This window comes from Leptidea sinapis, chromosome 8 (assembly GCF_905404315.1).
Source record: "Leptidea sinapis chromosome 8, ilLepSina1.1, whole genome shotgun sequence".
In the NCBI taxonomy this organism is placed as follows: domain Eukaryota; kingdom Metazoa; phylum Arthropoda; class Insecta; order Lepidoptera; family Pieridae; genus Leptidea; species Leptidea sinapis.
The window spans coordinates 14,224,915-14,252,211 of NC_066272.1; the positions used below are offsets into that span (position 1 = coordinate 14,224,915).

Below are 27,297 nucleotides of genomic sequence, written 5' to 3' on the forward strand. Positions count from 1 at the left end.
CAACTGATTATACTACGCCCAAGTGTGTGACGTGACGTGCCACATGCTCTGTTAAACTTTGCTAATAATTATAAATTAAAATGTTGGGTTGTGTTCCTTAGGTTGTGTAGTAAAAGTTTATAAAAATAATACTACAAGAAATAAGAAAGACACAGGGATCATAATATATCATCAGTTAGTGTTTTGTATTTTATTAGTTTCAATGTAAAGTAACACGAAGCGAGTGTTACAAAATTAGAAAGATGCCACGCACACAAGAATCTAATAGTTGCCGTCATACAAAAGCTATTGTTCTTAGGTAGTGCGGTATCTAGTTGGAGCGCAGCGAAGACCAATCCATAATCTATGTTGCAGTTACTGTTTGAGCAGACAAAAGACCGTTTATTTTATTTCCATGTGATAAAATATATATTGAATAGCGTTCTGGCGTAAAACTGTTTAAATGTTCAATTCTTGTTTCATTCTGACGCGAATGGCTTTTAGTTTGAGTGTCTGTTGAAACACTGTTTGACTTTTATTTAACCGCATAAAATTCTGACAATATGCATCAAAGACTGAAATTTATCGGAACGGATAAAGGTTGCAATTCTGTACAAAGAAACTTTATTGAATTAGGCGTTACTTTGCGGAAATCCATAATTATACAAATGATTTAAGTTTTCTTTAGTAAGTAGTTAGGTAGTTTAGTAGTTAATTTCGCCAAGTTGAGTCCCGTGCCAGATTTTGGCGAGACAACACGTCCTGAGGATGCCTCGTGTAGAGGCGAAACGAATATTGGCGGAATTAACACTAAAGAAAACTTAAATCATTTGTATAATTCTGTACAAATCCTACAATTCATTGCTTTAACTTGTAGCGGAATGGATATATACCATTCCTTAATTTTGTGTAAGTTTTCTGACCCAATGTTCTGACCATTAATATTAATGTATGTTCATGTCCTTATTTTATGTTCTTTAGTAGTTTAGAGTAAGGAATACAATCTAATCTTGTTGTATTTTACTTCAAAGTTTTTGTATTTTGCTTTACTGTATATTACAATAATTGCTATTGTTAATACATATAAGTGAAAACTGTATTGGTGTAAACTGTAAGTTTTCCGAATAAAATAAAATAAAACATAGCTTGTAAACAAACCAAGTCTCGCAACTCAGTTCTAAACAGCTGTGAGATCCATGTAGGCCAATTTATAACACTAGAAATAAGGGATTGCTTGTAACTAATTCTAGTAGGCTTTATAAGATACATAATAGCTTTAAGGGTAAATGTATACACTTCTATAATAAAGTTCCAGCCACTGTTCAGGCATTATCTATAAATAAATTTAAATGTTTTACAAAAAACTGGCTCTCGTAAATCCTATTACTCTACTGCTGAATATCTAAATGATCGGACAGCCTGGGACTATATTGTGATTATTTTATAGCAATAGAAATGACTGTACAATATTGTATATTTTTATTGAAAAGAACGCAAAAAAGAATGCTGGGAGAGTTTCTTGCGCCGCTTCTTCTCTCTCAGAGCGCCGTTTGTTTCCGAAGCGGTAGTAGTATCTAGTAGTGATTAGAAATTAAATCCAAAAGAATTCTAAAGGAATCAATTTTGAGAAAATACATGCCTCTTATGCCTTCAGTCTCAACTTAAGGGTATTGAGTTATTACGTAATTAGCTAACCTAGCAACATCTTATAATGACAATATCAATTCTTAAAAAAATTATGGTTATAAATAGATGAACTTGAAAATTGAATTGGAAACTGGAAAATTGAAATGAACCGTGCTTATACGCCTGCTTGGTAAATAAAAATTTAGGCTTCTAATGTTATCCACAATCGAAGTTTTTGTTGTCGAAAATCGCCTGAACTGCTTCGAGAAAAGGATGTTACGGCCATTTTATTTTTTTCTCAACTTGATATAAATTTAAAAAGAAACGCTGAATTGAAGATTAATTATCCTCGAGATAAGCGATAAACCAGTCAGTGAGAATATTTTTTTATTACTTTCACTTTGAAAACTGGTTTCAAATTCAAATAGACGTTAAGACATAATATTATTTATTCTGATTATAAATTCGCACGAAATAACTGTTTTGAATAAACACATTATGAAAGTAATGTTGTATGTATATTATGCATATTCAAATTAATAACTCTAGGATAAATATGCAAAATATTATATTCGGAACAAGAAAAAAATCTAGGTTTAAAAGAAAAAATCTTGTGATTAGTCTTAAGCGTCCAGAGCCCGATTCACGTATATTCTAACAATCCAAAAATCGTTGTAGTTCAGAAGTCATCCTATTGAGACTTGGTCCAAAATTGGTGATCACGTACTGATTCGATAGGACGACAACTCAATAGGACTGAAACTCAGCGACTTATCGACGACTTGCGATAGGACATTGCCGGTCTAATTCTTCTATTCCTTTATTTTCTACCTTATTCTTTTAAATATATTTATTATGATATCAGAGTCTTTTGCTCAGTTAATAGTACTCAACCTAACAACATTTGAAGCCGTAGAGTAGTAAAAAAGTAAGGTATAATTATTTTATATCCTGACCATAGACGTCCACACACACAAATGCAAAAAAGTCTCGAAAGTAATTTACCTATACTTCGTAGTATTTTTATTAATTCCTCTCAAAAATGTTTAACATAACAGTTATTAACAACATAAAATTATTACGTCTCGGTTATAAATGTATTTATTGATAATATAAAAAAGCGGCCAAGTGCGAGTCGGACTCGCCCATGAAGGAACCCTTAGTAGTAGCAGCAAGTAACATAATATAAAAGTTCTTGTAGTTCGTTGTAACTTTGATCGATGTTTTAATAATAGTGTATTTTTTTTGATAAAGTTATTTATGACGTATTTATTTAGTTTTATCATTCTCTTATTTTAAAAGTAACAGGGGGGGACACACATTTTACCACTTTAGAAGTGTCTCTCGCTCAAATTCAGCTTAGAAATAAATGATTTTAGATACCTCAATAACATTTTTGAAGACCTATCCATCCACATGTCGTACCTTGAGAAGAACAAAACCATAAGTGTAAAAAGTTTGTGGGGAACTATATTACACGAAAAAATGTACAGGAATTATATTAGTGCGGCCTGTAGCGATGGCGTGTATGCCGTAATCACATTAACTCACTTCTTATTGAAGCTTTCTCAGAAGCTTGCTCAGCTGAACTTTCGCACTTTTTACGGATAACCTTCAATTATTTATCACGTCGACAATACTCGTGGGACTTTTATATTAATATAATTAATTTTTCTAGAGATTCACATTTCACTCAAAACACTTGATTTATCAACAAATAATCTATTTATAAACAAGTAACAGTGATTTATTACACGGTATACTGTAATTTAATATTTATATTTAAGGAAACTTGCAGAATGTATGATTATGTACTATGCCAATTACTTCGTCGAGTTTTTTTGGCAAGTACGTTGCCCGAGTACATTTCATTAAAAAAAGTACAAGTGCAAGTGCAAGTGCAAGTGCAAGTGCAAGTGCAAGTGCAAGTGCAAGCGCAAGTGCAAGCGCAAGTGCAAGTGCAAGTGCAAGTTCATATAGTTTCGGAAACAAAGTGGCTGTGACATTCGGACGGACAGACAGACAGACATGACGAAGCTATAAGGGTTCCGGTTTTTGCTACGGAACCCTAAAAATCGCAGACCCAGAAAAAGGGCAGAGGATGCGAGGTCAAAATAGTGATTTATGAATGAAATTGTGAATTGTCAATACTTCGTACTTTTTGTGGTTACATTTACAAAATATACACAATAAAAGATATGAAATTTTGCTATATATATATATATATATATATATATAAATATTTTCATGTAATAACTCTGAGATTGTTTGTAGTATTTTTTGGTGATTTTAGCATATCTGTGTTTAAGCAGATGAATTAGCTTATAAAAACAAGTAAAACGGGGCTCGGCAACTTGTTCCTTCATTGTAGATATCTTGTTCTTGCACAAGTTGTACTTTCGATTGCAAATTTCGTAAGTAGGACTTATAAAGTCTTTAGGTTAAGATGTTGTAAAATTACTTACTATAGCGACATTTTCCTCAATGTTTATGATGGTACTTGATGGTATCTGACCACTGCAGTCCAAACTCTCTTGTAACACCAGAAGAATCTCAAAATCGTTGCAGCTCTTATATAGCGTCGAACAAAAGTACATCCCTACTAATGTTATCAAGGTGAATGTGAGTTTGTTTATTACGCTTTCACGCCGAAACCACTGAACCGACTTTGATGAAATTTAATGCAGAGATATACTAGAGCTTGGAAAAGGACATAGTATACCTTTGACTGGGAAAAAAATAATGGAGGGGCTCAAATAGGGGATTCAAGTTTAATGAATGAATGAATAAAACCATGAAACTTTGTATTAAGGCACATGATAAGTAGTAATTTATAAACATTTGTTCGAGCATTTTTGAAACTTTGGCCTAAATAGGGGATGCAAGTTTAATGAATGAATGAATAAATCCACGAAACTTTGTATTAAGGCACTTGATAAGTAGTCATTTATAAATATTTTTTTGAGCATTTTTGAAACTTTGGCCTTCACGGGGATATTAAAGTTTGTAGGGAAATACTATTAAAGAGACTGTCCACATTGACAAGCGATATCCGCTGTATCGTAGAAGAGCGCCACCAGCAGCGGAAAGAGCTGTGTGTATGTGTTTTATTTTCAAAGTATCTTAAAAAATTTAAATGCTGCCCAATGTAACTATTCCACGCGGACGAAGTCGCGAGTAAAAGCTAGTATTATTATGAATTTGAAAACCGAAAACGCATTATTATGGCGAGCAAGGATCGAACCGGGGACTCCGTGGTGTGAGTGATAATGTCAACGTTCCTTTTTAAATTCAATATAATATCAATTTGCCAAATAATTTGTTGTTGGTAGGAAGTCAAATTCGAGTACTCAGTATTTTAAAAACAAGGGCTGAGTTTTAATGTGTTACTTTGGCTTTCTTCGCCTATATTGACTTTATAAGTGTCCATTCTTCAAAAATACTATTAATAAATAAATGAAAAATTACATATCTTTTACACTCTATATGTAACAATGGTCCCATGTTTTAACCGTAAGCTTTTCCATAAGGACAAAACAAATTCAATTGAATTTTATGGAAAAGTACTAGGATAACATAAACTTAAAGAGCATTATCAACACAATGACATCGTCGCCAGATTGTCTGTATACCCACTGTAAGTAATTAAATCACGGTGGCTCACTTGGCACACAACTAGTGACCGCAAAATCACAGGCCACTGCGCATGCGTTACCTAATTTGTGCCAATGACCATTCTAAATGTACGTCATACATCTTTATGTATATGACAATCTACTTATTAATATTCTTACACATGTTTTAGGTTCTTACTCCAACGTCGGCGATGAACCAGGAGCGAATAGAGCTAAAAACTAAGATTATTTAGTTCCGATAGTTTTGTCGATAGGCTATAGCGAGTTTGCGATCGGGTATACCTACGGGCAATCTGGATACGCAGTCGTTGTGTTAATAAAGCTCTTTAATGTTCATGTTATCCTAGTAGTTTTTTATGAAATTCTTTTGAATTTGTATTGTTCTTATCAACAAGACATAGCTTCCATTAAAATATAGGACCATTGTTAGGACGTAGAGTGTAAATAATATTTAATTTAAGTCATTAAATATTAGGTTTCAAAATTTACATATACATGCCGTATTAACATAAGATTTGAAAAGTAAAAATGACTTTACTGATAGGGCGAGGGCGGGCTACCAGGTCGTACGAGACGCATTTAACAGTTAAAATAAGAAGTAATTAATAATAATTTGTGACTAAAACGAAGCTAAGACAACCATTTGATGTAATTTTCTTTTTTGCATTTATGGAAACATAAATTATTTGGAGTAGTTTTAACCGAACGTTTAGGTTGAAACTACGCTACTATTCAGAGGTCAATTTATGATTTTTTAGTTACAATATGAGATTTGAAAAGTATAAAGTACAAAAACCTATTATAACATGCACTATTATTAATATTTAATTACCACTGCTAGTTACATTCATTTAGAGAAAACGGTTATAACTAGAGTGAATTTTCAGTTTTCAAAGTCAGTTTAGATCTTAAGGAACCCTTATATTCACAGATTAGCTTTGTCAACAAAAATAATCAATATTACTAAACACTTTAGATCTAGGTTGTGTGTTGAGAGATTCGCGTAATTAACAACTAATTAGTTAGTAATTAAACAATTAATTAGACGCGATTGTTACACATTTAAATAAAACACTTTTAAAGGATTAAAACGCGTGTAATTATTGTAACTGTTTTTATGTTATACTATTACCTAAAAGTTACATTTTTATTTTTGTTAACTCGACGTTTCAAGACCTTTTCAGAACTTGTTTTCAGGGGGACTGACGCGACTATGCAAAAATCTAATATAAAACCAGTTACAATTACACGCGTTTTAATCCTTTAAAAGTGTTTTATTTTAATAGTATATAACAATACCTAAGTTACAAAGAGTAACAATACAGAAAAGGGTTCTAAAAGAAAACAATTCGATTTATTACTGTTTGAAACGAAAATATTCTAGACTTATGAAGAAATGTTTGAGGTAACAACTAAACTGCATTCACTTATCGACTTGTTTCTCATTGGTAAGGGTGGGTTTTCGTTTATGGAACATTTCTCATACTTCTCTCAAACTTGAAATTGTTGACGAGTATGTCTACCTTGAACAAATAATCCAGTTGGGCAGGTCCAATTTAGGGAAAGAGGTCACTCGTCGAATCCAACTCGGATAGGTAGCATTCGGAAAGCTCCATATAATCTTCTCGTCCCAAATACCGGTATTCTGAAGACTGAAGAATAACTGAAGATGGAGTTTTTTTTTTATATGCGAGGGGGCAAACGGGCAAGAGGCTCACGGGATGGGGAGAGGTGAGGCAACCGCCCATGGACATCCGCAACAACAGGTGTGTCAAGAAATGCGTTGCCGGCCTTTAAGGTGGGAGTATGCTTTTTTCTTGAAGGTCCCTAAGTCGTATCTGTTCGGGAAGACCGCTGCCGGTACTTGATTCCACAAAGCGGCTGTGCGAGGCAAGAAATTTCGAAGAAAACGCGCGGTTGTGGAATGCCAGACATCTACGTTATGCGGATGGTACTTTGCACGTAATGTCCAATGGTGGAATTCGGCCGCTGGAATCAACCTGAACAGCTCCTCTGAGCACTCCCCGTGATAAATGCGGTAGAAGATGCAGAGAGAACCCACATCTCTACGCAATGCTAGAGAATCAAGCCGATCGGGGATGACTTGATCGTCGATGATTCGAGCCGCCCTTCGTTGTATGCGGTCAAATGGAAGAAGCTGGTACTGGGGAGCACCCGCCCAGAGGTGAGAACAGTACTCCATGTGAGGCCGAATTAGCGCCTTATAAAGTTGCAGGCGGTGGCTTTTAGTGAAGTACTGTCTCGCCTTACTGAGTACACCAAGCTTTTTAGAGGCCAGTTTGGCCTTCTCTTCCAAGTGACCACGGAACTGAACGTCGCTCGATATATCGACGCCAAGTATGCCAATACAGGCTGTGGCAGTTAGAGGAGTGATCTCGAATCGAGGGGATACGACAAAGGGAGACTTTTTAGTGGTGAACGCACAAACTTGTGTCTTCTTGGGGTTGAATTGGGCTAAATTTTGTCGGCCCCATTCCGAGACTTTGCAAAGCATAGTCTCGATTTCAGACACAAGTTTGTTCCGGTTCTCGTCGTCGCTATCCCGGGACATGTTGGCACGGCCGGTGTAGGAAGCATACCCCGTGCTGTCGTCTGCATAGCAATGAATATTGCTGATTTGCAGCATATCATTGAAATGCAGAAGAAACAGCGTTGGGGATAGCACACAGCCTTGCGGGACACCAGAGTTTATGGGTTTTAAGTCGGACCATGCACCGTTGATAACAACCTTGATGCTCCGATTAGCCAAAAAGCTAGTGACCCATTTGCACAACTTCTTGGGAAGCCCTTAGGATGGCAGTTTCGCTATAAGCGCATTATGCCACACCCGATCAAAGGCCTTCGCTATGTCCAAACTCACCGCCAACGCCTCTCCCTTCGACTCAACCGCTTGCGCCCATTTATGGGTGAGGTACGCAAGAAGATCACCAGCTGAGCGACCCTGACGGAAACCGTACTGGCAGTCGCTGATCAGCTGGTGCTGGTGGTGGTTTTAATCAGTATGTGTTGCCAGTGATGACATACGGAACGCAGACGTGGTCGCTAACTATGGACTTTATGAGTAAGCTCATGATCGAGGGAAATGGAGAGGGCAATGCTCGGAGTTTCCCTGCGAGATCGATTCAAACATGTGGAGATCTGTAGGAGAACCAGAGTCACCGACATAGCTCATATGGTTGCGAAATCGAACTGACATTGGGCAAGGCATATAGCTGGCAGATAGCTGTTGGGGCAGTAAAGTCCATGAATGGATACCATGTACTGGAAGACGTTGTTTGATAGGCCCCCCAAGATGGACCAATGATCTGGTCAAGATCACCGGAGTACGTTGGATGAGGGCAGTGCAGGACCGATCGTCATGAGAAGCGTTTGTCCAGCAGTGGACGTCTTCTGGTTGAAATAAAAATGATCTCAAACGTAGTGCCTATATTTGCCAATGTGTGACAAGGCTTTTAAGCCTTGTCACACATTGACACAGAACTGAGGTATCGATAAGGTCAAAATATTGCTTACTTGAGTAATTACTGTTTTGTTACTCTGCACGATTAAATACTTAGTCTGGCCATAAATACTGTTACAATAAAAATAAACAAATTATTACACTTAAATTTGGAATCTGTTAATTTTATAGGATTGTTCATTGAGATTTCTCAATTTGGCGCCAATACATTGTACAATATTTTGCAATATCAAAATGGAGTGGGGTGATAAAGAGGACCGAATCGTTGTGATTGCATTACACAAAGCCAAATGTTTAAAATTTAAAACTCTCCATACGCTTGGTATTAGTATAATATCTGTGTACCGGGCTATTAATAGGTACAATGAGACCACACCTCATTTTGTGACGGAAAAAATCTGGCTGTCCACGTAATGTTCGTACGAAAAAGGAGGTCAAGGGAAAGAATTCGAAGAAATCCTGTCCGAAAGCAAAAGATTTTATCTGTGAAGTGCGAACAGTCAACGGAAAAGAAACAGATCTGAGGAGTGCCTTTCTAGTCCTTCTATTCTCACCTTCCATTCTGACTTCTTCGTTTTCTTTTTCTTAGGTGCCAAGAAAGAAGGATTTTACAAGTTTAAATTGTACCAAAGTTCGTGGACGATCTATTATGCCAATACGGGATGAGGCGAGCAGGACGTTCAACTGATGTTAAGTGATACACCCTGCCAAATACTACGCAGTGCCACTCAGGATAATTGAAGAACCCAAAAACTCTGAACGGCACTATAAATTGCACTCGTCACCCTCTAATATAAGATGTTTAGTCTCATTTTTCCCAGCAATTTCACTAGCTACGGCGCCCTATAGACCGAAACACAGTAATGCTTACACATTACTGTTTCACGGCAGAAATAGGACGATGCGGGACTCGAATCCGGGCCTCTAGAGTTCTGTCCGAGCACTTCGTGTCTAACATCATCCTTGAATTATGGTACAATATTATATTTGATCTCAGAAGTGAGGGATATATATATACATATATACACATGACGACCTATATAGCTCAGTGGTTAATGACACTGCCTACTGAGCTAGAGATCCCGGGTTGGAATCCCGATAGGTGCAAACATTTATATGATGAATATGGATTTTTGTTTCCGAGTCATGGATGTTTATTTGTATTTATGTATGTTTAAGTATATTTTTTTTATGGAATAGGAGGACAAACGAGCGTACGGGTCACCTGGTGTTAAGTGATCACCGCCGCCCACACTCTCTTGCAACACCAGAGGAATCACAAGAGTGTTGTCGGCCTTTAAGGAAGATGTACGCGCTTTTCTTGCACCGCACAAGGAAGCTCATACCACAGCTTCATTGTACGAGGAAGAAAGCTCCTTAAAAACCGCACTGTGGAGGACCGCCACACATCCAGATGGTGGGGATGATAACGTAACTTGTGGCGTGTCGTGCGAAGGTGAAATTCGGCGGCAGGAATCAGGTTGAACAGCTCTTCGGAACACTCCCCGTGATAAAAGCGATAGAAGACACACAGTGAAGCGACGTCTCTACGCAACGCCAAGTGATCCAGCCGTTCACAGAGCGCTAGGTCGCCGACAATTCGAGCTGCTCTGCGTTGCACGCGGTCAAATGGATCGAGCTGATACTGGGGTGCGCCAGACCAGAGATGACAGCAATACTCCATGTGAGGCCGGACCTGCGCTTTGTAGAGCGCTAGAATGTGGGCCGGCTTGAAGTATTGCCATGCTCTATTTATGATGGCCAGTTTCTTCGAAGCCAATTTGGCTTTGCCCTCCAGATGGCTACGGAATTGGCAATCGCTCCAGATTTCGAGACCCAGCATTCAAGTGTTCTCGAAGAGCGGTGTATCGTATTAAATATATCGTTGTATTGCACCCATAGTACAGGCTATGCCTAGTTTGGGACAAGATAATTTGTGTAAAATTATGTCAATATTATATTGTATTTATTTTTGTAAGACCCATCCATTTCACCCTATGATTTTGACTCACTAAACAGAAGTACTTAAATTTATTTCGCAAGTATAACACATTGATAGTAAATATATGAAATAACAAGTTAATAGAACTCTCACTTTCATTAGCCAAACTGGGCCGCCGTAACAGATTATTTCATTCATAAGTGAATAAACCAGTCTTGTTTGTACTAGGGATGATGCAATATTCTCGACTCATAGATATTTCATTCGAAAGCGTGTTAGAAACCGCTATGTGACATAAAAATGTTAAATATATGTGCAAATTTTTATCATATTTCTGACAAGTCGATTTAATCACGTACTACAAAGCTGTGGAATGAGCTTCCTTGTGCGGTGTTTTCGGGACCATATGACATTGGTAAAAAAAGCACGTACATCTTCCTTAAAGGCCGGCAACGCTCCTGTGATTCCTTTGGCGTTGCAAGAGAACGTGGACAGCGGTGATCACTTAACATAAGGTGACCCGTACGCTCATTTGTCCTCCTCCTCCATAAAAAAAAGTCTGGTATTCAACAAGCGTATGCATGTATGACATTAGAGGAATCATAGGAGCGTTGTCGGCATTTAAATGTTACGAATCTTAATATTATGTTTCTTAGTAACGTATAGTATACGTAAATACTAAAGACTTTAAAATTATACTATGAAAGAAAAAAGCAAACAAATTTATGGAAAATTATTTCTATACGTCACAAAGTGGTCCCCAGTCAGCATGTTTGCTGGTTTTCAAACCTGTTCTCCGTTGAGCTGTTGACTGACCGAATTGGAAAATGAGGTCTCTCATTTAACCCGAGTCGGACTCACCAATGAAGGGTTCCGTAGCAGCAAGTAACATAATATAAAAGTCCTAGTTAGTTTACGACTTATGACGTCATCACATCATATGTTTTTTTTTTTTTTATTATTCTCTTATTTTAGAAATTACAGGAGGAACACACATTTTACCAATTTGGAAGTGTCTTTTGTGCAAACTATTCAGTTTAGAAACAAATTTAGGAACCTCAATATCATTTTTGAAGAGCTTATCCATCATTTGAAGACATATGCCCATAATGTTTGATGAAAAACAACTTTGAGTTTCAGTTTTAAGCTTGAGGAACTCCCAAAATTTATTGTTTTTCTTCTATTTTTGTATGAAAATATTAATGCGATTCACAGTACAACATTTCATATGAAAACTTTAAAACCTTTTTTGTTAATTACTTTTAATTATTAAATTTGTAGAAGTTCAGTCGTTACAATAAATATTTAGTTTTTCCCTGTTCTCATAGAATTATTCAAACTGAAATAAAATACAAAATTAAAAAAAGGGTCAGGGTTTAGGGTGTCAATACTACCCTATCTTTCAAATTCCATAAATTGTGTGCTTTCATTAAAATCGGTTCATCGCGGACAAACGACATGGCACGATTGTTTTTTTAATTAAGGATAATAATATAAGTAACTTAAGTAAGAATTTTAATATCATATGGGAATCATTGAGTAAGGGACATTTATTAACCTTGAAAATAAACGAATTTAGGGAAAATTAGCCACTTATTAATATTGTCAAACGTCTCAAACGTGATTTAAAAATACAATTCATCCTTATTAAGACCTTATGTAAATCTTAAGGAAATTCATGAAAAACATTCCATATATAATCGAGACACGTTACTAAGGCCTTGTCTGAAGGTAAGGTAAAATAAAGAAAAACAAAAGAATCAAATTTCTTTATTTGCTAATAAATATTTACAGCAGTGCTTATATAACTGCATTAAGGCAATTTACATTTAAGCCTCAAATTATGTAGGCCTTGGAAAACTTATTCAAATGACCTTATCTATTGTGTTTCCGAAATGCTTTTCGAGGGAAATTAAGGAAACTGGGCAAAACCTGGCTATTTGTGAAAACAGTAAGATGTTAAATGTATGTAAAGTAAATTTATTATATTGTTACATTACTGAGGAGGGTAATGAATTATTAAAATGATATAATAACATTCGACTCAACTCTTGATCCTTTCGGGTGGACAGATTAGGGTCATGTTGGCATTTACAATTCAATGAACATATATTTTTTTTGTGTTTCCTAGTAAATGTTACGTTTGATTACCAGATTTTCTTAAGTATACTTATGCGAATATTTAAGTGCCGGTCGCCATTTTTAAAGAGTTTTGTACTTTGTAAAAACATTAATTTTTGTTGCATCACTTTACATATTTTATTGTAAGTAACTGAAATGATTTGTGAAAAGATCTTTTTACAAATCTTGATATATAAGAGTGGCTTAGAGCGTGGCGTGAGTTTCTAGCCACTTCTATTTAAAGCTCAATTCTGAAGTGGCGTTAAATATATAAAGATAAGAAAACTTTTGTCAAAGTGTCATTTTCTTGACCAACATGAATAAAGTGAATTTGATTTGATTCAATACTATATGATTTATCATTGAAATACTCTTTTGCTTACACTTTTGAAAATATTATTATTTGAATATAATTTATGCTTACGTATTTTAAATAATGAATAAAATTTTAAGCTCTTATGAAGGAACATACCTAATATTTTGCATAACTTTATGAGAGTCTCTTAATAATAATAATAATAATAGTATATTTATTTGCATATAACATAGTATTCAGTAGTGTTATAAGACAATAATAAGCTTTTAATGTTTTGCTAGCCCTACCTAGCATGCAAATATTTAGCTAAGTACAACTAAGGTTAGAATTTCTTGTCCATGAAGTTCTTGACACCTGACTTAAGTAGTGAGTAATAGTAAGTATATAAGTAGTAGTATAGTAAGTATATAAGTAAAAGTGGTACTAAGTAACCTATTGAGAGTTCTATAAATCTAAGATCATTTATACGTCTAGATAGACTATGACAGTTTTGAAAACGTCGAAATAAATTGAGTTTAGAACTAACCTCTAGTTCGAGCACACTGACACAAAGTGTCATACTAATTGCGACTGTAAGACGTAGCTTGTCGCGCACACTTAACTAATATTCCTGGCCTGTTTTGTCGGTTGTCTAACAGCAAGAGACTTACCCCCTTATTCATAATGGTCCGCTCACTTTAAACAGCCGCTTAGGAGTGTTCTTTCTCATTCTGACCTAGGCCAATAGAAGAAGACAGAGTGAGAATTAGCAATGCTTTAAGTTAGCAGACTATTATGAATAAGGGGGTCTATCTATACGTATTAATTATCTAAGATATTACATAAGCCATGTACTTCTGCAATAATTGTTACATCATTGTATAATTTATGTATGACCACAGATAACAGGACAATGTTATGGCTCATTACGGACGTATAAATGCAAAAATGCTAATAGAGTTACTCTGACTACAGATATTTAAATAATTTTTAGCGACAGTTAGCTTAAAATAAAATTATAACATCATAGAAATTATAATAATGAAAGCTTATATAATTTATATGTCTAGATAGAGCCTCTTGATATTAAGGCGACACTAAATGCCGGCGACCTTGAGCGATAAGAGATCACGGCTCCACAAAGCCAATATTTTCAAAATTCTTGCGTCGAAGATTTAACATTTTAACAGGCGCAAACAGTTTAATTGCATACAATCCTCATTATTGATTACTAATCTTAATAAATGTACCAACACAAAAAAGGTAAAACTATAAGAACAACTTTTATGAGAGCAGTATACTAAACAAATGCATCATGCCGAGAAAAAACTTGTTTAACTGCAAACAAATCTGGTAGTTCATAAGTAGTACTAGAGTGTTCGTAGTAGCTCTGGAGTGTTTAGTTTAACTAACAGCAAGCATTAGCAACAAGTAAGACGTAAGGGTATGTGTAACAGGATAGAATTGTGTTCATAGCTCCAAATGCTATATTTTCACCACAAAACATGTCTAAAAACACCTTGTTTGCGTGTTTTCTGCTTACTCTTCGCCTTAAGCAACGTACGACAACAGGCCAGGTTTAATACTTTTGTTTTAGTGTGGTTGACTGAAAATAGAGTCTAACTGTTTGCTGCTATTTTTTTCCACTGTATCGTGAGTATGTGTTTTATAGGCAACACACGTGGCCAGTAATGGCGCAATAACAGTCTTTTATAGGTTTTGAAAATTTCGAAGTGCCGTTGGCTCAGAGTGATTTTTAACAATGATATCAATGCGTTGTTCCTTTTTTATTTTTCATAAATCGGTATTAGCATCCATTCTTAACACGGTAATTGGGAAGCTACTAGGAGACTTTTGACAGCTTTCAAATAGTTGAAGGTGCCAGGAGTCAAAGTCAAATTCGAAGTTAAAGTTCTTTATTTGCCAGAAATACTTACAAATAAAGTTATGACAAATTTAGGAGCAGGCGCATGTTTCGCCTTGACAGACATGCAAATATTTTTGTGGTTTCACTTCACAATATTATAAACGTAACGCAGTCAGTATTTACAACTACATTTAATTTAATCAACGTAAAGCCCAATAAAGACCCTAAAATACACATTTACAATAATAAATGAAATGCTAAGAGATAATGTAGTAAAAATAATCACCACAAAATATAATATTATTGGTAAAAAATAGTATTGGTACAGTTACCACTTCGTTTGATAATATTCATTTATTGAGTAAAAACAATATTTTTTAATAGTGTTAATAATAAAAATTTAAATCTTTTTAACACTGTCTCCTCTCTTATTTCTTTTGGTCACTTATTAAATATTTCTACACACATAGCATGATAGTTTTTTTGGTACAAAGTGGTTCAATGTGTCTTTAGATATGATAGTTAAGGAGATGGCTGCAAGCGTAGGAACCCTAGACAATGAATCAGGGATTATGTTATCTTTTTTTTATGGAATAGGAGGACAAACGAGCGTACGGGTCACTCGGTGTTAAGTGATCACCGCCGCCCACATTCTCTTGCAACACCAGAGGAATCACAAGAGCGTTGCCGGCCTTTAAGGAAGGTGTACGCGCTTTTTATGAAGGCACCCATGTCGTATCGTCCCGGAAACACCGCACAAGGAAGCTCATTCCACAGCGTTGTAGTACGGAAAGAAAGCTCCTTGAAAACCGCACTGTGGAGGACCGCCACACATCCAGGTATGATATCCTAACTTGTGGAGTGTCGTGCGAAGGTGGAATCTTATCTTTGCCTCGACGATGTTTGATGTCGATTGTTTGTTGTTGGTAAGAAAAAGGAACCATTTGATAGCTAAGTGATCAGAAAAAACAGTAAACGGCTTGCCATTTTCGAGATAACACAATATGTACAATGTATTGGCGCCAAAATTTGAAAACTCAATGAATAATCATATAAAGATGACAGATTCCAAATTCAAATGTAATATTTTCTTTATTTTTAAATGTAACAGTATTTATGGTCAGTCTTAGTATATGTACACATCTAAAACAGCTATATTAAATACACCATTGCTTATATTTTACTGCTAATAATTAATTTAAATTTTATGAATCTTTATAAAATTAAAAACGAGAGTAATTTTGTTGTTTAAATAAATATAAAACATTATTAGATTGAAACGTGAAATGATACGAGTGTTAAGTGTTGACCCGTTTCATAAGTGGCGTGGCGTACGCACGGTGCGCTTAACGACATCATAAAATATAACAAGAGTTGATGCGTATATGTACTGAATATAGGCGTAGCTAGAAGTGCCTAGGTTTCAATTACTTAAACACAAACCTGGCGAGCTTTCTCTTGAAAATAATAAGTAAGAAGATATACTTACCTAGATTTTTTTTAATGGTTGCTGGAAAATATTTTTACATCGTCTGTGTGTTGCATCACTTTTTCGTCTGTGTGTTGCATGTCGCGTGACGGTAGGGCGGCGCCTATAGCTCGTAGCAGCTGACCGTATAGTGTATAGACTATTACTCATTTGTGCCAGTGCTCCACGCTATTTTGTTTATTTTTGTCAGTTTTTAATGTAAATATTATTCCAAAAATTTTTAGTTAAATGTCTATAATGTGAAAAAAGTTTCACTTTTACCGTGGTTTCCTAAAACCACACAATCCCTTTGTTTATAGTATTAGTGAATATCTTAAGTGTTGTGTTTTTGTATGCTTTTTCATATAAGATGGATTGAGGATACATTCTAATATTAAAGATGTACTTAAATTAGATTTATAAGCAAAATTTTTGAACGATGCGGGACTCGAATCCGCGACCTCTCGCGTTCCGTGTGAGGGCTCTTCCACTGAGCCAAGCGTTCGAGTGACCTATCGTTGATAAATCTTATATATGTCTTGTTCAACTCTCAGGTTGTAGCTTCATCTACAGGATGTACTTTACAGTTGATAACCTGCTCTACCCCAATATTTTGCATGTTATGAAATTGACTTAAGATGTCGCTCTAGCAATTCTAAACAATTTGTTATTTTAAAGTGATAATCCTCACTTCTGTGATTAATTATAACACAAATTAAATTTGTAAACAAAATTTATGAACGATGCGGGACTCAAACCCCTGACCTCTCTCGTTCCGTGTGAGTGCTCTTCCACTGAGCCAACCGTTCGAGTAACGTCTCGTTATAAATCTTGTATATGTCTTGTTCCACTCAAGATCTAGTCATTCCAAAGCAAATAAATCATCTTATTTCAAATAGTTTATTATACACTTAACCAAGTACACTTTACCTGCTCTACCGGCGACTGTAGCCATTTTTAATTTTATTTAATTTTACATTTTAAGGTAAACGTAAGTTTGAAATAACAAAAATATATAGTTAAAGATATACAATGAAAGAAAGGTTTTGGAGAGGGGTATATAAAAATATAACCTAAGCGGACTTCAAACAGAAAAAACATAAAAAGAGGGAAAATAAGACTTAAGAATTGTAAGTAAGTCTGAATAAGAAGCCATCGATAAGGAGTTGTTTCAGCTGCCCAATCAGAGTGGTGAACAAATATAAGTCCGTTTGCTTAATCTAGCCGAAATATCGGCTCTACCACAATAGGAACCGATTTTGTCTATAATAATTAATGTTCCTGACTCCGGGAACAAGTCTAATAAATATTTATTCAAATTACCAATCGAATTTCATCGCCACGTGAAAGAATGTTCCAGAAATTATTGATCATACAAAATTGAACCGTGTGAACATGTTTTCTGTCTTTCTTGTCCTGTCTTTCCATCTTTCACTTTGTGTGTTATTGACATACATAATTCAAAACATACATTTAAACAAAACTTAAAACATACGACATAAAATGGTCTCATATTAAATTGTCCAACTATCCTAACGGACTGCAACATATCCAATGCGGTCGTGTTACGTAATAACACGGTATCACTTTGTATACCTATTACTGCAGTTTTTTGCTTTAGGTTTTTACTAAACTAAATAGAATTAAGTAGGAAATTATTTTACTCACAAGGACCACTCTATCCTACCCCGAATTATTAGAAATATGTTGCTAATTTTAAGTCTATAATTATTTTTTATGACAATAAGGGACGAGACGAGCAGAACGTTCTGCTGATGGCAATTGATACGCCCTGCCCATTACAATGGATTCTTGAAAAACCCAAATATTCTGAGCGGCACTACGATAACGCTCGGTGTCTTGAGACAAAAGATGTTAAGTCAAATTTTGCCAGTAAACAACTTATTCACGGCAGAAATAAGAAGGTGCCTCCCATTGGTAAATGGTAGGTGGTAGATCTTTTTGTTATTATTGTTATTGTTCCATATTTAAAGGTAACCGCACGTTGCTATACTAAACACAAATAATAACACACTTTATTTGTAACCGTATTTCTCTTGCCTATTTTACTACCGTTCCCCAAAATATAGTACATTATTGATGAAAGTTCATGTTACGGGTAATTCTTGAAGGATAAGTAAACTTAGGTTTACTCAAAAGGTAGGTACCTAGGTATAACCAGTATTACAAAGCCTTTTGAGTAAAGTCTTTTGAGAAAAAATATTTCTTTTAATCTTTGAATTTACTTGAGCTTGTGAGAAGAACATACAAAATTGTTGTTATATTGGCTGTTATATACATAACAAATTCGTATTCGTTTTAAATATTAAATATATCATAAAAAGTAATAAAAAATTAGCAGTGTAATTGTGAAAAAACTTTATTAAACCTGACTAACTTTATTAAACTTTATTAAAGCTGACGCACACATTGACAATCAAAATTGATCACGCTTTATCGGGTGGTCTATACGCTATTAAGTATTAAAAAATCACAAAATTGACATGAGGGCACAACGTTAACCGTTTCGCTTTGTGAGATGTGCAATATCTAAATTCTAACCATTATATTAGTAGGTAGGTAAGTACTTGTACCATAAATAACACAAACTAAAATATTAGGTTGACTATATGGTACGGAAACTATATGCGAAACACAAACAACTCCAGTATGTAGATCTCAAAAACTAGTACTGTCAGACTAGAGCGCAACTGGGCGTTTTTTTTTTATTTTTGTGTACCTAAGTGAATTAAATTTTTGAGATATTGCGTTTGTACCAAAGTTTGACGAAAAAGAATGATTGACAGCTAAATGATATTTATGGGTTTTCTTGTAATCTTAGTTATGTGAACATTATAATTTTTTGAAAGTTGTCATAAAAAGCAACCAGATTATTGCAAAATTTGTCTCAGCTTGAGCATCTTAATGTTTTACTTAGTTACAATATAATTCCTTTTGTTTTCATAATGTTTTTTTCTACTAAGTTAAGTTTTGGCCATGCGACTCAAATATATTCCACATTAAAATGTTATAACGTTAATGCAGTATAGAAACAGAACTAAAAATCAATGTAATGAGATCAGATTAATACTTGCTTTATAAAATGTAAGTTGCTTCTTAAGAACACATAACGATTTTTTATATTTTCTGAAGGCCGCTTGTCGTGAGACACTCTCACACTCAAAGAAGGGGGTATATTCAATTTAAATACTTAATTACTTCTATATAAATATATGTAACAGTCAGTAAAGCAGTAAAAGAATAATTTCACGCAAACGTGTGGAAAAAAATTAAAGGCAAGTCAAGGTATAAAAAAATAAAAAACACCCAACTATGACTAGTTACATCTATAGTGCCAACCTTGCTAGAAAACCAACACGCCCCTGATACTATGCTAATTACATCTTATTGATATCACTCACTTTTCGAGGCCCATATCTGTCCTTGATTCAAAGCGTTGACATAGGTCTTCAGATCAGCCTCACAGCTGGCAGCTACGGTGTGGTTTCCATCCAAGAGATCAGCCCATAAGTGGTGATCCAGCAGGTTCTTTATCCAGGTCATCCGTGAACTATTCATTGGTACGGATGAGTTAGTCGCACTCACAACACCCACGACCACAAATATTGTCACCACAAGAGTTCCCATTTTTAATTTTATTGAGCACATTATTACAGAAACTCTAAATTCAAGTCTTGTCAGAAGTCACACATAGTGCAGAGTACCTGAAAATAACGAATTACAAAATTAGACAATTTATATTGTTAATAAATTTTTAAAAAAACTGAGCATAATTATAAAACATTTGTTTCCGAAGCTGTAGTAGTATCTAGTTTATTAGAAAAGACATCAAAAATAATTCTAAAATAATAAATTTTAAGAAAATAAATGCCTTTTATACCTCCGTACCACCGCTATAAATTACAAACAGTAACAGACAGAGATAATCAATTAACATTAAAAATTAAGTTATGAACTAAATTATTACATTTTAATTTATAGGTTTAGACAGACAGTGACAGCGACTAACTCGTCAAAAAGAATAGCGGTGAACTGTTAGCCTCCATTTTCATCAACGCAAGCACACTAAAACAAGGTTGAATAAAAAACAAAGTAGAATAAAGTCTCAGAATGTGCTATACTTATATTATCTTATATTATCTTATATTATCTAATATAATCTACTATTTTTTTTTATGGAATAGGAGGACAAACGAGCGTACGGGTCACCTGGTGTTAAGTGATCACCGGCGCCCACATTCTCTTGCAACACCAGAGGAATCACAAGAGCGTTGCCGGCGTTTAAGGAAGGTGTACGCGCTTTTTTTGAAGGTACCCATGTCGTTTATAATCTAGTATAGCTACATTTAGCCTTTTTTTTAAAGAAGCTTAAATATATTTCTTGAATTTGTGCTCAGTGGGTAGTATAGTATTATTTTCCCAATCTTTACATCAATAACAGCCTTTTTTTATATATAGCCAACAGTAGGTATTTATGACAAACAAATTATAATACACGTGTAAAACCGCAGAACGCAACTATATGTAATAAGAAACACATTTCAATAATTTAGTTAGTGAGTATATTTCGTCCACAGTTTTATGTAATGCTTGATTTTGTTATTAACATATTACTGCCATAACGTGAATACCTACAGATGATTGACCCGATTTCAGGAGAAATCAAGTATTCTGTTTACCTACGTCAGGTCATACGTAAGTTGTTCTACAAATACCTAAGTGTACCAATGGCGTCTTATCTGTCTGTTTATGTCTATAATTTAACTATTCCAACATATTTCTATATTGGAATTAGGTAAATTTTTAACCACTATATAGAAGAGTCAATTTGAAATATATGAATGAATGAATGAAGCCTTTACTGCAAGCAAACTAAAAAGGTACATTTTTAACTTATGCTACAACTTAATATACTAAATGATCATAATTATATTTCACCTAATATAGACTATATCTTATGTTAATCATTGCTCGCTTGTCCGCCGACATAGGCTTCCTCCAGATCTTTCCACATTTTCCTGTCGTAAGTTGATCTTCTCCATGTTGGCCAAGCAATCTTCTTGAAATCATCTTCCCATCTTATAGTCTCCCTCTATTTCTTGAAACATGTACGGCTTTACAAATAAACTTGGTATAAGGTTAAACCTAACACCAAGAATAATATGCCAAAACTTTACAAATAGACATTTTGCTTATAACGTTTCCCGCGTTTTTGCAATACTGCCTGACATTCGAAAAACTTCAGAATTATCATTGTATTGTAAACCAAGTTTATTTGTAAGGCCGTTGAAGTTTATATAGAAACGTGTCGTATTTTTGTGTAGATCTTATCTCTTCTCTCGTGCAGTCTCTATACCATAATTTAATTATGTAATTGCCTCCATTCTTCTCAATCCAATGACGCTTCATCGACCTCCTAGTACGCCGTGAGATTTATTTAATTCTTGATTTACAGTATATAACTTATCCTTCATCTGTCTCTGCTTCGCTTTCCGTCTATGATATCTGTACTTATGATATAAAGAGGTATAGTTTGTGAGTATGTGAGTCTGTAGGGGGTAATCTCTGGATCTGCTGAACTGATTTTGAAAACTCTGCCAATAGAAAGCCACATTATTTGTGAGCGACATAGGCTATATATTAACACGAAAAATTAAATATCTTTTTCGTGGTAGTCGGTAAAGTAAGTCAGAGAAAACTGTCGAATGAAAAAGTTTCTTAGCTGCTTTGACGATGAAAGAGATAAGATGGACTTTCATCATCTCTTCTTTGTGTTTTTCTCCTGTGTTACTCAGGCTGCTCTTCTCAATTGCAATGCCTTCGTTTGCAATGACACCAACTTCAAAATTTTGAATAGATGTACTTATATTTTATTTTAGTTACAAGTTTTTTTGTTACAAAATATCATATATATTTGAAATTGATATATATTTTATGATGATATTTAATATGATATGGTAGTCGTTATTTTGATTAGGTACGTCCAAACCCCTTAGATTTATCTAAGAGTAGTCCCTGAGAAGAATATAACCAATAACCAATATTACCACTCAAGTAATATCACATCTTACAAAATATCAGATGGCCTGAATATGCTTTTCATTAATTCTCTGCAAGCAGTTTTAGTAAGTATACAGAAATATAAGACACAAATTGTCTCTGACGATCTCGTTAAGCGCTATCCTGTAATAATTTATCCAACGCGACATTTTATTAGAGACTGCCCCTGGCGTGTTTACTACGTGACTTGTTTCAATGAAACCTTTTTTCCATTTCGTGACTTTATACAATTTAGCACAATTTACTTTTATTTAAGGTTCTGGAAAGGTTACCCACGGGAGAGAAATATCGTTATTACTCAGAAAATCTGTACATCCATTCGTCTTTCTGTCAGCTAGCTGTCAGTTATTTAGATTCTTTTATGAAGGAGGAGGCAAATGGACTAGAGCATCGCGTGATGGAACAAAGTGCAGCAACGGCCCATGGACATTCGCAACACCAGGGGAAAAGGGATGGAAAATGTGTAAGAATGTATAAGTATGTGTAAAAATAGTTAATAGAAATTACTAGTACATTTTAAATTTAAAGATGGAATGGAAGAGAATCATTTTGAAAATAGAACAGATCCGGGGGTATATAAGCCGTACTAAGCGTAGCCTACGGCAATTCTAGCTCAGACTCAAAAGCAAAAAGCAAAAAAAGGAAGAGAAGAAGAAGTAGTGAAAAGTGGAAGGTTATCCAGGAGGAGAAGAAGAAGATAGAGAGAACTAGTGTTCGGTGCAGTGTGACCTGCTAAAGGCACAGCTATCGGCAAGAGAAACAGTGCCAGACCGGCGGATTCCAAGTTTGGAAAAGTGAACGCAATAAAGGTTCGATCCTTCAAGCTTTGTATTCCTTCACCCACCCAATCCTTGACCCACTCCCGTGTAAGAGATGCATTGCTAGCCTTTAAGTTCAGAGTATGCCCTATGCTTACAGATCCCTAAGTCGTATCATCGTTGTCACTATCTGAATATGAGGTGTTCTTCCACGACGGGGGTTGGAAGGACCTTTCTGCCATGTTCAATCAAACAGTTGAAAGGGAAAACAGTTCAACTAAGCAAGTACACCTTCCTAAAAGAATGATATACCTGTCGTGTTGCAGGAGAACTGACAGTGATGATCAATTAACATCAAATTATCCCGTACGCTCGATAGTTCTCCTCTTCAATAAAAAATAATACACTGAGATTGGAACAGAACAGTGCTCCATTGTTTTACGGCAGAAATAATTGTGGTGCCAGTACTCCCACGGATGAAGACTCCAGGTATAATTAGATGTAATGCTATGAAATTTATAACACTACAAATTACAAATGCGGTGCAAAAAAATATGTCAGTCCCCGGTAGATGATTTGCATGAATACGGGTCGAGTCAGCCTCATTACGGTAATTGCTTTGGTGTTGAATGTAAGGTGAATTATCTCTTTGTCTTCTAATGAGGCTATTCAGCATTATATTTAAAACATTCGAAAATGAATACTTTCGTTCTTTCGTGAACTAACCCGCGGCATTTACGAGTATATGTTATTATCAGTTCATCGGTTCACTTTTTTGGACGTGAACCATTGCAAGGGACCAAAGATGTGCGACAAATGTTTGTTAATAAAGTTAGGAATGCCAGCGCCAGATGATACAATAAACGGGAGTTAAAACTTAAAAGAGGTTATTATTGCGATGCAAAAAACAGTCAGTTCTTATGATATACCGAACAGAACTAAGAAAGGAGAAACGTACGAAAGGTTTATAAGAATTGCTGAAATTGTTGGAATCCTCGACGCTCCTGGTGCAATTAATTACACATTACTCGGGTCATTGTTGCAACTTCTGGTAGCCATTATAATGTATGTTACTTGTCGTTTTTAATCATTTTGCTAAATGTAACTAACATTTCAATTGCTAAAGCAGAATACATCGCTAACGAAATGTCCGATAGAGAAGCCAAATTCGCACCACAATCACAAGCTTCTTATGAGCGTATATAGACTTTGAATATTACAGCTACGAAATAAGGTGTTCATTTGATTGAATCTCTCCGTGCAGTTCATCTGTATATCTGTTACTGTTTAATGTTAATATACAACGCCACTCGTATATTTTTGACAACATTTTAATAGGCGATTGTAAATCTAGTTGTTGATAGTACGTCAATATCTAGAATGAATGCATCAAGTTTTGAATGGATGAATTCAAATAGGACACCCATGAATTTGTTTACAATATAAGATTACGTAGGAGTACCAATGGGAGGCTCCTTTGCACAGGATGCCGACTAGATTATGGATCTACAATGGCGCCTCTTTCTACCGTAAAGCGTAATCTAAGCGTAAATGTGTAAACATTACTGTGTTTCGGTCCGAAGGGCCCCGTAGCTAGTGAAATTACTGGGCAAATGAGACTTAACATCTTATGTCTCAAGGTGACGAGCGCAATTATAGTGCCGCTCAGAATTTTTGGATTTTTTTTTTAAATCCTGAGCGGCACTGCTTTGTAATGGGCATAGCGTATCAATTACCATCAGACGAAATCTACTCAGGGTTAGTTGTGGGCGGTCGCTGGTGTGGTTAAAAGATTATAAATGATAATTAAATGTGTACAGAAGTTAGCATTGTTATAAGCTTATTGCAATACCTGACATGTGGGTATTACGCAAATATCACGACATACACGGCGATCGTCGGGCAGACCCAACAAACGGTGAAAGTTCATCTTTTGTAAGCCGCGTTGGCCCGTGACCTCTCTCGATACAGCTTTAACAATGTACCATCAATGCGTTATGTCAATACGGCCCACGCTGTCAATAAAATGAATTTTCATGATTGACTATTGACAAAATTGGATCGTAACCCACCTTAATGTCATTTTCCTACCGTCATAATAAACAAGTAGGTCGAAATTCGCTTGAACATACATTTCATATGTAACTGTTATCCTTCTGTTATCATTTTATTAGACACTGACAATCCACCAATTGCCATACAATCTTTTCGTGCAAATATAAACCTAACCATTTTAAGGCTTTTAAAAGAATCATCACAATGTGGATCGTGAATCAATTTTGTCGATGCTAACTTTTTTATATCGGAGGGGACAAAGTGGCTCACATGGTGAAAAGAAAAAAAAAGCCTCCATAGACGTTTGCAATACCAGAGGTCAATAGATTCATTGCCGGACTTTAAGATGAAATTTTGCTCTAATCTTGAAGGTCCCTAAGCCGTATCGGAATACATCAGCTCTCAGGTGAAAACAAAAACTGATTTGTGAGATAAGTTTCTGGTGACACGCGCGTTTGTGGAATCTCAGACATCACTGTGATTCAGGTGAAATTTCGCTTTTTGACGTAATGTCCGGTTTGACTGCTGGTATTGACCTGAATAACTCCACTATGTACGTTATATGCGGCAGAAGATCCCACATTTCAGTCCTAAGAATCAAGACAATTCGAGATGTCTTGATGATTCGAGCCGCTCTCGGTTGTATGCGGTCAAATGTTCCAAATGTCAAGCACTCTTCAGATAACCCACTGACTGATCATGTAAAGCTTAGCTAGCGATTATCTTAATATATATATTTCTTGTGTGCGTGTGTATGTCACTGAACTCCTCCTAGACGGCTGGACCGATTTTGATGAAATTTTTTGTGTGAGTTTAAGGGGATTCGAGGATGGTTTAGATTCACAATTGAACTACCTTCTAAACGCCTGGGCCGATTTTGATGATTTTTTTGTGTGTTCCAGTGAATTTGAGATTGGTGTGTGTCTGCAGGTGGATTCGAGAATGGTTTAGATTCACAATTGAACTACCTCCTAAACGGCTGGACCGATTTTGATGATTTTTTTGTGTGTTCCAGTGAATTTTAAATTGGTTTAGATTCTCAATTCCGTCCATTTAATATAATTCTCCTGCTCATGTGTATGTTAGTGAACTCCTCCTAACGGCTGGACTGATTTTTCAAATTTAAGACGTGTGTACAGGACAACGTCTGTCGGGCCCACTAGTATTAATATAAGAATGATCTTCACTGTAATGTAGTTGCGTTGAACGAGTCTTCGATGTCGATTGGATTCTTTACGATTTTTATTCTGGTGTGAATTAGCTTTTCAAATCCTTTGATCTAATTTTTATCCAAGTTGTGGCTTACTAAGACATAATTTGCTTGGGATTGGTCTAAAATACAAAACCTAAATATCGTTTCATTTTCTGAATAAAAAACCGACGAACAGCTGTTGATCCAGTACAAATTTATTTAAATCTGACATATTTGCGAGTATAGGAACATTATTAACCTGTTCATAATAATTGTTTGATAATCAATTGATATTTGAATAGGTTGTTTGAGATAATTAATAATTATCATCTCTATACATTACTTCTGAAAGTTGTTTTTTTGTTGGAACGTTATCTCCAGTTTTTTAGATTCGTTCATTGTGGCCGTTTATTGTTTATTTATTTTATTAAATACAATAGCAGATTGCATCTGATGAGTGCACCTTACCACACTCGAGTCGTAATAAAATGTGCTCAAATTAAGGCTTTTTAAATGTTTCTTATATCTTGTTAAGGTTTCTATTTATGTAGCCCTACGTCGCACTTTCTCTAGGATTACTAGACAATAATAAGTCTCCTTCTAACTTGATAGTGGCAGTAAAAAACGTAACAACCAAAGACGTATTCAGTTCTATTAGTTCGTACAAGTCACAATTCAAAGCCATTAATCAAGGTACTAAGATGTATATAAATACCAATTTAGAAGCTTACATACGGTCGGTACAGTCGGTGTCAACCAAGGTAGGTTTGTAACTATATACATAGTTGTAGGTGAGA

At 35.4% G+C, this 27,297-nt stretch overlaps 1 protein-coding gene across 1 annotated transcript in view; it reads right to left on the reverse strand.

Moving 5' to 3' along the window:
- Positions 1–27,297, reverse strand: part of LOC126965667 (nose resistant to fluoxetine protein 6-like) — a 70,722-nt gene that overhangs the window by 39,174 nt on the left and 4,251 nt on the right. Inside the window, exon 2 of the mRNA XM_050809380.1 lies at positions 19,837–20,139. Within this exon, the coding sequence (XP_050665337.1) occupies positions 19,837–20,083 (247 nt within the window). The 5' untranslated portion in view covers positions 20,084–20,139. The remainder of the gene's footprint in view (positions 1–19,836; positions 20,140–27,297) is intronic.